A 10,884-nucleotide genomic window follows, 5' to 3' on the forward strand; every position below is an offset into this window, starting at 1 on the left:
AAAAGGAACAAAATAATAGCATTCACAGCAACCTGAATGGAATTGGAAACTGTTATTCTAAGTGCAGTAATGCAGGAATTGAAAACAAAACATTATATGTTCTCACTCATAAGTGGAAGATAAGCTATGAGAACACAAAGGCATAACAATGATACAATGGACTTTGGGGACTCAGAGGAAATGGTAGAAGGGGGATGAGGGATAAAAGACTACTCCCCGGGTACACTGTACACTGCTTGGGTGATGAGTGCACCAAAATCTCAGAAATTATGATTAAAGAATTTATTTATGTAATCAAACACCACCGGTTCCCTAAAAACCTATTAAAATAACATTAATATTTAAAAAGAAAAAAACACTAACATCCTTAAAAACCCAAGTAAATAAATATGTAAGTAAATAAATCAAATATGAGAACCTCTTCCAGTACAGAGAGAACCAGAGGCAAGAGATGAGGAAGGAAGAATCCCGACAAGCCCTCACAGACTCTCCTGTCACCTTAGATGAACATCACTCCAAGAGTTTCATTTTGATGGACGATCAATTCAAACTTTAAAATAAATAAACAAAATCAGGAATAATCAACCTAACGGCCCTCAAAGGTAGTCATGAGCCCTCTATGGGATGGGTGCAATTCAGCAAGCACAGGAAGAGTCTCCAAAGAAATTTGCAGAGTAAAAGAAGCCAGAACAAATGGAAAGATAATGTTTGATAACACTGTTACATTCCAGAAAATGGAAACCAAACAATAGTGACAGAGGCAGATCTGTGGCTGCACAGGAGAGCACTGGGGAAGGGAGGGAGGCAGATGACAAAGGGTCATGAGGGGTTGCTGGGGCTGGTCACAGATTGCATAGCTCCCTGTTCATGGTGATGTATTCAAGGATCAAAAAAATGTCAAAATGTGTATACTTTCCTATTATAAATCTGGGTGTTTCATTAGATGTGCATTATTCCTACTTTCTTATTATAAATCTGGGTGTTTCATTAGATGTGCATTATTCTCACATGAAAGGAGTTTTATTAAAACAGAATGAACTGGGGAGAAGCAGAGAGATTCACACTGGGGAGCAGGGGGAGGAAGACACCACTCTGGAAACTCCTGGAAATGGGAAAAGGAGGATGATGGAGACACAGGTTCCCCATCAGAGGTGGGTCTGTGATGACACAGATGGACCTGCCACCTCAGCCCAGGACCTCAGTGCAGACACCCTGAATCCCAAGCTGCAGGGAGCAGGATGTTCCTTTTCCTGGACACTCTGTGGCTGACTCTGAGGACTAAAGGGGAGGAGGAGCCTCCATTCTCAGGCAGGGCCCTGGATGCCCCTGGACCCATGGGGGAAGCTACAGCAGCAGAAGCCACAGGTCAGGCCTGAGCAGCAGGTGCCGGGGCTCACCCTCCTGGCAGAGGAGGAAGGGGGTTCTTGTCTCACTTCCCCCTGGGCCTGGAGCACTGTGGGACCGCTCAGGCTGCTATCCCATGCTGAGCAGTAATAATCAGCCTCATCCTCGGACTGGAGCCCACTGATGGCCAGGGAGGCTGACGTGCCAGACTTGGAGCCAGAGAATCGATCAGGGACCCCTGAGGGTCGCTGATTATTATTATAGATGAGGAGTTTGGGGGCCTTTCCTGAGAGCTGCTGGTACCAGTATACATAATTACTTCCGATGTTGGAGCTGCTTCCAGAACAGGAGATGGTGACACTCTGCCCAGGGGCCCCAGACGCTGAGGGTGGTTGAGTCAGCACAGACTGGGCCCAGGATCCTGGAAGCAAGAGAGACACAGACATGGTGATTGACAAGAGACAAAAGGAGACAAGAGGAGACAGCAGGACCCCATGGGCTTCCCAGGGACCCACTCTTGGTCCCATATCCTGTCACCTGCACAGTGAGTGAGGACGGTGAGGATGAGAGGGAAGCAGGCCATGCTGGAGATTGTCCTGAGTCCTGTCTTCTCTAGCCACAGCTGAAGCTGAGCTTCCCCCACATCTCTCCCTGTCTTCATACTCTGAAAGGGGGAGAGTCCATGCATGCAAATCAGACCTCCCAGGTTTTTGACTCCGCCCTGAGCCCTGGGTCAGGCTTCTGGGCTTGAGGATGTCAGGAGGTGGCAGGGGTGGCACTTTGTGGTCCCAGGGGGTGGGGAGAACACAGTTGTGAGCCCTGAGCAGAGGACAACAGGCAGAGCAGTTGTTTGGTTCCACTCCGTTCACCCCCAGTCTTTTTTCAGAAATGGTCCCCAAGTTCCCCCTAGTGTTCAGACTAAGGCAAACCATTCTATGATCAGGTAACCAGAGCCTCTGAGATACACCCTGACTCTCCCCATTCTGTCCACTGCCCCCACTCCCAAGTCCAGGCCCAGGAAAGTGGCACCTGTGTCACCCTCCTTTGATCTCAGGGCAGTCTTCACGCTCTAGCGGACTCCTCAGGAGTGGATCTGTCCATGGTTCTTTGGTTGTACATTGCAGACGACTCAGGTGATGGCTACACAAAGTCGTTTTCTTTCAGAATCAAGTCTACAGCGGGGACCGGCCCCATGGACTCACTTCCCTTCCTGTGTTGGACACCGGGTCCTCTCCTCTCATGTGGCTCCATCCTGGTGGCCAGAGCTCTCCTTCCTCTGTGGATCCTGCAGCACTGAGGAGAAAGGGAGCTCTTTCCTTTGGATGCCCTGGGGAGGGATTCTCAGAGGGATTTTCTGGTAAATCTTTGTTCTCCCTCTGCTTCCCCAGATTTGCAGTCACAGTCATCTGGATACTGTGACCAGGGATCTTGCCTAGGAGTCTGTCCTCCAAGCACTGAATGCTAGTCTGTGGGGGACCTTGGCAAATATCTTTGGAGGTTCTCACTTATGAGCAAAAAGAGCAAAGATGTTCAGTCTTTGAAGATGGGAGGAATTAAAATTTTAACTTGGTTTGATGACCAAAGTCTGTCCTCAGGTCAGCCTGATATATGATAGCTCTTAGCATCGAGCACCCCAACTAGGATTTCTAGGGAAAACTTATGGTTCAAATTCAGTAGTGAGTGTTGTAGGGGTAGCTTGAAGATGATAGAAATTATTCATCTTTGATCTGTAATGACATCTGGAATCTAATAAACTAAAAACAATAAGGTTAAGAAAAAACGTAATTCTGTTGTTGGAAATGAAAAATGAAATAGATGATGTGTATGACTGCGTGGGTTCTGGCGTGATACACCCTGGACTCTTAACGAGTATTGGTTTGGGGAATTTTATGGGGATGGGGGAAAACAGCTGGATGGTGATGTTGATATTTATACCGCTGAATGTATCATCTGGCAGTTGCAGTACAATGAGATTTTTTATTTTTTTTGAGACAGAGTCTTGGTCTGTTGCCCAGGCTGGAGTGCAGTGGTGCAATCTTGTCTCAATGCAACCGCCGCTTCCCAGGTTCAAGCAATTCTCCTGCCTCAGCCTCCCAATTAGCTGGAATTACCGGCGCATGCCACCATGCCTGGCTAATTTTTGTATTTTTTTAGTAGAGACGGGGTTTCACCATGTTGGCGAGGCTGGTCTCGAATTCCTGACCTTGTGATTGGCCCCCTCAGCCTCCCAAAATGCTGGGATTACAGGCGTGAGCCACCGCACCCGGCCACAATGAGATTTTAAATGCTCCATTGAAACAACCAAATAGTGAGATTTATTACAGACATTTGAATAAAACCAATCCATACATGTAACTGAAGTAAAATGTAGGCTATATTTTGGGATCGCATTTCAAGGCTGACATTATTTTAAATGTTCCATTTTGTGATAGCCATGTTCCTTTACATAGTTTTTATAGTTTTTAAAATATGTTTATTGTGCTTACATAACACATCAGGCATATTAAGTTTTATTTATTTCCAAGTAGAAACGAGCTATTAGATCTGGGCTTTGCTTCCTGTTTCCTTCTCCTTGCTTTTTCTTTGGTGATGCATAGATGGTCACAGGGAATTTTGTTTTCCTTTCCTCCCACTTTAATGAACAGGGGGTCACGGAGGCTGAGCGGTGTCTCACATACAGGACAAGGCTGCCCACGGCCCCCTCCCTGCCCACGGATATGCTTCCTGGTGGATGCCCCATGAGCTCTTAGGCTGAGGGCAGAGAGAAGAACAGGTCCACAGCTAAGGAACCTGGACACCCAGAGGCTCCGGGAGGAAGGGGCAACACCTGGACAGTGAACCCAGGACAGAGGACACTGACTATGGATTTTTTATGTGATCCTCCACAGGGACCCTCACAGACAGACCAAAACCCCAGTCCCTGTGTGTCTTCAGGGTGCAGGTCCTTCCAGGTCCTCCTTTTGTCACTGCTCTAGGCCCCAGGCCTCCGCCTCCTGTGAGTCACAATGGACAGTCTGCTCTTCAGGCTGCACCCTCTTCATCCCATCTGACCCCACACCCATCTCCTCATTCCCCCATAAACCATCCCCTGCTCACTTCCATTAGCATTTTTGCATCATTCTGGATCACAGCCTCCCCGAGGATGTCTCTGCAGGATATCCATGTTGCAGAGAACTCAGCCCTTTGACAGGACCGCTGTGCCTGGGCCACCTAAGGCTGAGCACTTCTCTTGCTTCTCTTGCTTCTCTTCTACACCAGCTCTAGGCCAAGCCACATCTAGATCTTTCAGAATGCTGAGCCCACGTTTTCTTAAGAATCAGACTTCCTGTCTCACATTTGGGTCTCTGAGTCACACAGGCTGCATTCTCCTTTCTTGTCATCTGTCCCACAGTTTCAGAGCTCAGGAAATGGCCAGCATACCTGCACCAAAAGAGGCAGTACCTTTCGTACCAGGCCGAAGGCTCCTGGACTGCTGGGTTACACAGGCTGGATTCTTTCTTGTCATCCCCGCCTCATCCATATCCACCATGTGTGGGCAGCTCCTTTTGCTTCTAGAAACAAGTTGCTTCTGCTTACATTGGGAGACCAGTAAAAAAAGGTGTTATTGTCACTGAACTCTTGCTTTGCTTTCAGTAACATAAGTTGACAGCAGAAGCCTTGGCATGAACTGGTGTTGGTCACAGGCAGGGATAAAGGAGGGACGGGCAGAGAGGATGAGTGGGGCAGATCTTCTCTCATTTGCCCATGGAGCAAGAACCCTTGGTAACACGGAGCCAGGATGCAGCTGTGTGACACTGATAAACAGCCTGTCCTCAGGCTGGAGCCCAGGGGTTGTCCAGGAGGCTGTGTGAATAAACCCAGAGCAGGAGGATCAGGCTGGGACCCCTGAGGGACCATCACTGCTGTCCTAGGTCACAAACGTAGGTGCTCTTTCTGGGAAGGAATGCCCAGTGTTTCTGCGGGTCCCCGTGCAGTAAAAGGTGACATTGAGATGGGTGCTTTCTCAAGAGTTTCCCGGGGAGGAGTCACTTGAAGTAAATATTGGGCAGTTTCTGTACCAGGATATTCCACAGACTCACCACTAGACCCTGACTCAGTGAGAGACTCCAATGGTGTAAGAGAGGAGAAGAGAACACAGTCAGGCCCTGAGGGATCAGGAAACCCACACTCAGCAGTTCCCGTGGTCCTGAATGGGATGAGCTGCAGGAAAGTCACATCCCTGGGACCTACCTCCCCCGTGGCCAAGGAGCAGCCTCAGCCTCGTCTCAGCCATGGTGGAGCCTCCCCTTGACTCTCTCATGTCTTACATAGAGGTTCACTGGCCTCAGGCCCCCAGTTACCTTCAGACCTAACCCCATCTCCTGACATTTCCACTGAAATGCAGGTACCCAGGACTGAGCCAGATCAGCTCTGTATCTGGAATTCCTCCCTGACCTGCGTCCTCAGGCAGCATTTCATATTTGAGTGCCTTGTTCCTGGGACACAGCAAACCTCAGATATCCCTGAGAACAGACTACTGAGGATGGAAGGGGAGGTCTCTGCTTGTACATTGGAAGAGCAGAGTCCATGCTGCAGGGGACTGTTCACCTTCTACCATGTCCCCAGGCTCTGATCATGCTGTGAGCTTGGAAAGGCTCATTTTGCTTCTTTCAAAACAAAAGTCCAGCTCCACAGGTACTGGTGTCAGCACATATGGACATGCAGCCAACGCTTCAGGGTCATCAGGTGCTTTGGTTTTGTTTTGTTTTACTGAGACTTCAGAAGGATGGATGGGAAATTGACAGAAGCACCTTTGACACTAGAAAGTACTTCCAAATGTAGTTTGTGCCTAGGTTGGTTATTTTAAAAATTTAAAACTATTACGGAACAAGACCCAGATCAGGGTGAGGTTTTTGTCCCACTTCCCTATCTGTGTGTGTCACTGTGAGAAGCATTGTTGTGCCAAGTCGTACAGTAATAGTCAGCCTCATCCTCAGACTGGAACCCAGAGATGAGTAAAATCCCTGCATTGGCCGAAGCATCTTTGGATCCAGAGAAGCGGCTGGGGACTCTAGAGCCCTGGCCCTTATTTGAGTCTGAGTAGTAGTACAGTAGGTACCTGGGAGGACTCCCTGGCTTCTGCTGGTACCAGTGTATATTGTAGCCACCAACACTGATGCCACTGCGCAAGGTGCAGGTGAGTCTGACTGATGCTCCAGGAGATGCTGAGAGGGAGGTTGGCTGAGTCAGCACAGGCTGTGAGAGGGAATCTAGAAATACAGGCATTTATAGGTTTTAAGGCAGAAACTAGAGTAACATGTTTTAGGGATCTTTGACAGAAGAGTCACAATCAGGCTGGGTGGCTGACCCTGATCTCTGAGGCCTGTTCCTACCTGTGCAGTGAGAGAGGAGCAGGAGGAGGAGAGGAGTCCAGGCCATGGTGGACACAGCCTCTTTCCCTGCAGTGGGATTGGGCTGCCCCAGGCCTCCTTTTCTTCCCACCCTCTGCAGAGGAGGGGCTGCTCATGCAAATGTGTTTCCACCCAGGGACTGCCCAGCCCCTCCCTGAGCCCTGGGGATGCAGCTCAGCTCACTCTGCAGACTGAGCAGGAGGAAGATTTGCTTTTCTTCTTGCAAGGCCCTGGGAGGAAACACCTGTTGAGACCATACACAGCTCCCTGCTCAGGGAACTCTGCCAGGCCAGAGGGGACACAGCTACCAAGTCCCCATCAGTGAGCACAGGGCCCAGCCCCCAGGCCTGGATTTATTTGAGTGAATAGTCATCATCCGATGCTGGTCCGGGAACACACACTTTCCCATGACTCAGAGACTTCAGAAGCCAGCTGGTCTCCGCAGCTCTCCGGTCACTGTCTGTATTCACATCTCCATGGTCTGATTCCTAGACACTGCTTCTCTTATGCTGTGCATTGTTACTGTGACTTCTCACTCCCAGAAGTAGTCTAGGTCTGTGGGATGTGCACACATGTACATATATAACTATTACAGGTGTCAGCACCCCTGCATGGCGTTCTAGAAAAATCTAATTGCCCATGTGCCATCAGGGTGGGCATCACGGAAAAGGGGTCAGCTGAGGAGCTGGGTTGAAGAAAAGCTAGGGGCTCCTTAAAAGGATGGTGAAAATGAGAATTTTCCAGGAAAAATAAATGATCCATCAGATTTCAAAGGCAGCAGTTCAGCAAAAGTTACACATACAATCGTTTTGTATGTTTTATAGAGATTTGATTTAATTTAGTAATGTAGGAAAATTAATAGATTTGGTAGACTTACCTTTACCAGTGAGCAGTATGACGTATTTCTCTGTTTTATGAAGTTAGCCATTAGCTCCCTAAGTAAAACTTGTCATTGTCTACACAGTTGTGTCATATTTTTTGGTCAAGAATTTGTCCTAGATCTTATACAATTTGTTTGTATTGTGATGTTGAAATATGTATTTTTTGACTGGATGTTTTCAGTTTATTAGAAAGATCAGTATGTATTTTTCCCCCAAAGTTGTCTTGCAAGTGAGAAGACAAGGGCAGAGACCATCACTTCTCAATGTATCTACTCTTGTGCTAACTGTGCAAATGGTCCCTGGATTTCCAGACTCACAAGGTGCTTTAGTGAATAATGTAGAATCAGTATCACTCACTTTTCTCAGGCACTCCTTCTCAAAGCATTTGGAGAGATCCCTCTCATTCAGATGAGGCAGGGAGGGCACTCCCTGGCTTAAGCCCCTTCAGTAACTCCTCATTTTTATAAAACCTGAGCCCTGAGGCCTCTGCAGCCTGCCCTTCACACTGTGGCCCCTGCACACCCCCACAGCCCAACTCACAGCCCCTCCTCTTACTTTTAGGGCTCCAGACTCACTCACCTCTCTGTCCCGGGAAACCCTGAGCTCCTGTCTTTTCCACATTCTCCACACCAACTTCTCTGCCTTTACCACGTTCTCCACACCAGCTTCTCCTCTCCCTGTTGGGAGAAGATGGGCTTCTACTTGAAGCCACAGTGTAAGCTTACATTTTGTCCACATTGTACACCCGTTAAAAGAAGAACATAAACATCTCATCACAAACAAGGATATTTTCAACACTGGTTAGCATGGGAACTTTTGATTCCTACAAATGTACAGATAGTTTTCTAGTGAATTGTTTGTACCCCTCAGCCAGCTTTGACCATCATCAATGTGGTTCATACTGTTTAACTTTTCAACACCTGTTACCCATCAACTTACTCCCTCGCTGGATGATTTTTACAACAGATCAACGAAGAGGTATCATATCATTGGTACATAAATTAACAAATATATACATTTGAAGTGTTCCACAATTCTTGTGCATTAAATCAACAGATTTCAAGGACTCTCACATTAATTGATGTTTTTTAATCATCCATGTCTAAAGTTAATTTATCGTAGGAATTGGGTAACTGAAGGAAGTACAGTGAATGCTAAGATTTGCAGATGCAGGACTCACAGCATTGCGTATTGGATTAGAATAAAGTCCAGATGGGCACCTACATTTCTAATTATTTATTGGCTTTACCCACTCCTCCTAGTGCAGAAATATCTCTTCTGTGGACACAGAGCTCATAAACCCATCATTCTTCCTTCGATAATTTCCTCATCAAAGTCTACTATGGGGCTTAAGGTTGATGAGTCTATTGTTTGAATTGCATTGATCATATGGCTGATTGCAAGCTCTGTAAGGAATATTTTGTTGAATGATATCTAATGTAAAGTTTCTTAGTTATATGAATATTACTAGACATTTTTCCAACTCACCCGTATTCTGCAGTTTATTTGTTCTTGAGGGTTTTCTGTCCCCAGAATTTGCTTTATGATCTACTTGCTTCCTGTGGTTTTTTAAGCAGGACTGGGAAAGCCCATCACACCCCCTCCACTTTCTCCACATGAACCCATGGGATCCAGCATATGTGGATCCATGGACATCAGACCATAAATGAGTGAACAGAGGCCATGATTGGCAGCTGCAGAGACCAGCTGGGCTCTCAAGTCTCTGGGCCATGGGGAGGTATATGTGATACATTTGTATTTTCATATCCATATTCTTCTCCTGCTAACCAAATCCAAAGGAAAATGTTCTCACTTAATATCTTCTATTAAATGAACTTTGAATCTCAAACACAAAATATCCAGAGTTTTTTGAAAATTACTATCTTGACTTCAGATCAGTACTTCTTTTTGGAATTCCAATGTAGGTGAATATACTACATTGTATTACATGTTTATTAAACATGTATTGAGTCTGTCCTTAGCGCCAGGCAGTGTTTTGGACTCTGTAGCTACAGCAATCACAAGACAGAAAACAGCAAAAACTACAATGGAGAATCTCATGGAGGTTGGATCTCAGCAGGTGAAACACAGCGAACAGAGTCACTAACTGTAAAGAAACATCTTCATGTGGCTAATCCCACCCTGACAAGTTACTCACTCTGGGGATTTGAGCCCATTGCTGACAGCTGAGAGACCTGCATTTCTATAATTCTGAAGAATGGATTGACTTGTTCAGAACTTGATGGTGTTATTCGACTATGTGTGTTATAAATAATCCTGTGTAAACAGAATGCGGTCATTATTCTTGGCCTCATTAATGGCTGGGATCTTACTGTAGGTCACAGGTAAAACAGAATATTCCCATCCTCCAGAGGAATTCCCCAGGGTAACTAGACAGCTGAGTGTGAGGAGATAGCTTTGTCATCACATAACCTCCCTACTGCTCCCTTTGGGATGGAGAAAGAGCAGCGGAGACACCACAGCCCTGGAAGTCTGCCCCGGGAAGGTGGCAGGGAGGAAGGAAGGTAAAGAGAAGGGTGAATAAGGATGCCTGGGCAGGGGTTGGACCTCCTTTTCTTGCCCGGACACAGAATCCTGCCTTTCCACTGCTCTCTGGCTTTTTAATTGACCTTTACGCCCACCTATCGCTGAGGAAGCCACAAACACCCTGCCCCATAATGACAGCTTGGGAGCCTTTTGCCTGTGCTGGGCCTCAGTCCTCAGTCTCTTGCACCTGCACAGACTGCAAATCGGTGTTCTCCCAAATCAGCTACTTCAGCACTGACACGTCAGCTCTCATCGTTTCTGATAGAGCTCTGGGAGGTTTGATCGTGAGCTTTAACAGCAGCCCCTTGAGTGTGAAGGGCATCATCCCACGTGCTCTACAATGCTCTGTCCTGACCCTTGGGGCTTTTGCTCCATAGAAAATAACTAGAGAGGTGGTTTGATTGCATGCAAAGTAGCCGGTGAGCTAAATGCAGCACACCAGCATGGCACATGTATATATATGTAACCAACCTGCACGTTGTGCACATGTACCCTAGCATTGAAAGTGTAATAAAAAAAAGAATTAAGAATAATATAAATAAAAACAGCAAATATATACATATTTGCTTCATATATATATTTATACACACACACACATACACACACACACACGTATATATATATGAAGAAATTAACCAGGTCTCTTTTCACGTGTGAAAAGTGATGGTTCACATTAATCTTATTGAATAGCAGGGAAGGTCAGCTATGAGTCCTGAGTCCTG

At 46.7% G+C, this 10,884-nt stretch overlaps 1 gene segment (V, D, J or C); it reads right to left on the bottom strand.

The window, feature by feature from the left end:
* Nucleotides 1-270: 270 nt before the first annotated feature.
* Nucleotides 271-1,974, bottom strand: LOC123567281 (immunoglobulin lambda variable 1-47-like). The segment is given in 2 exon segments: nt 271-1,765; nt 1,882-1,974. Coding segments are annotated over 2 exon segments (507 nt in total).
* Nucleotides 1,975-10,884: the final 8,910 nt, after the last annotated feature.

Source organism: Macaca fascicularis, chromosome 10, assembly GCF_037993035.2.
Source record: "Macaca fascicularis isolate 582-1 chromosome 10, T2T-MFA8v1.1".
NCBI lineage: Eukaryota > Metazoa > Chordata > Mammalia > Primates > Cercopithecidae > Macaca > Macaca fascicularis.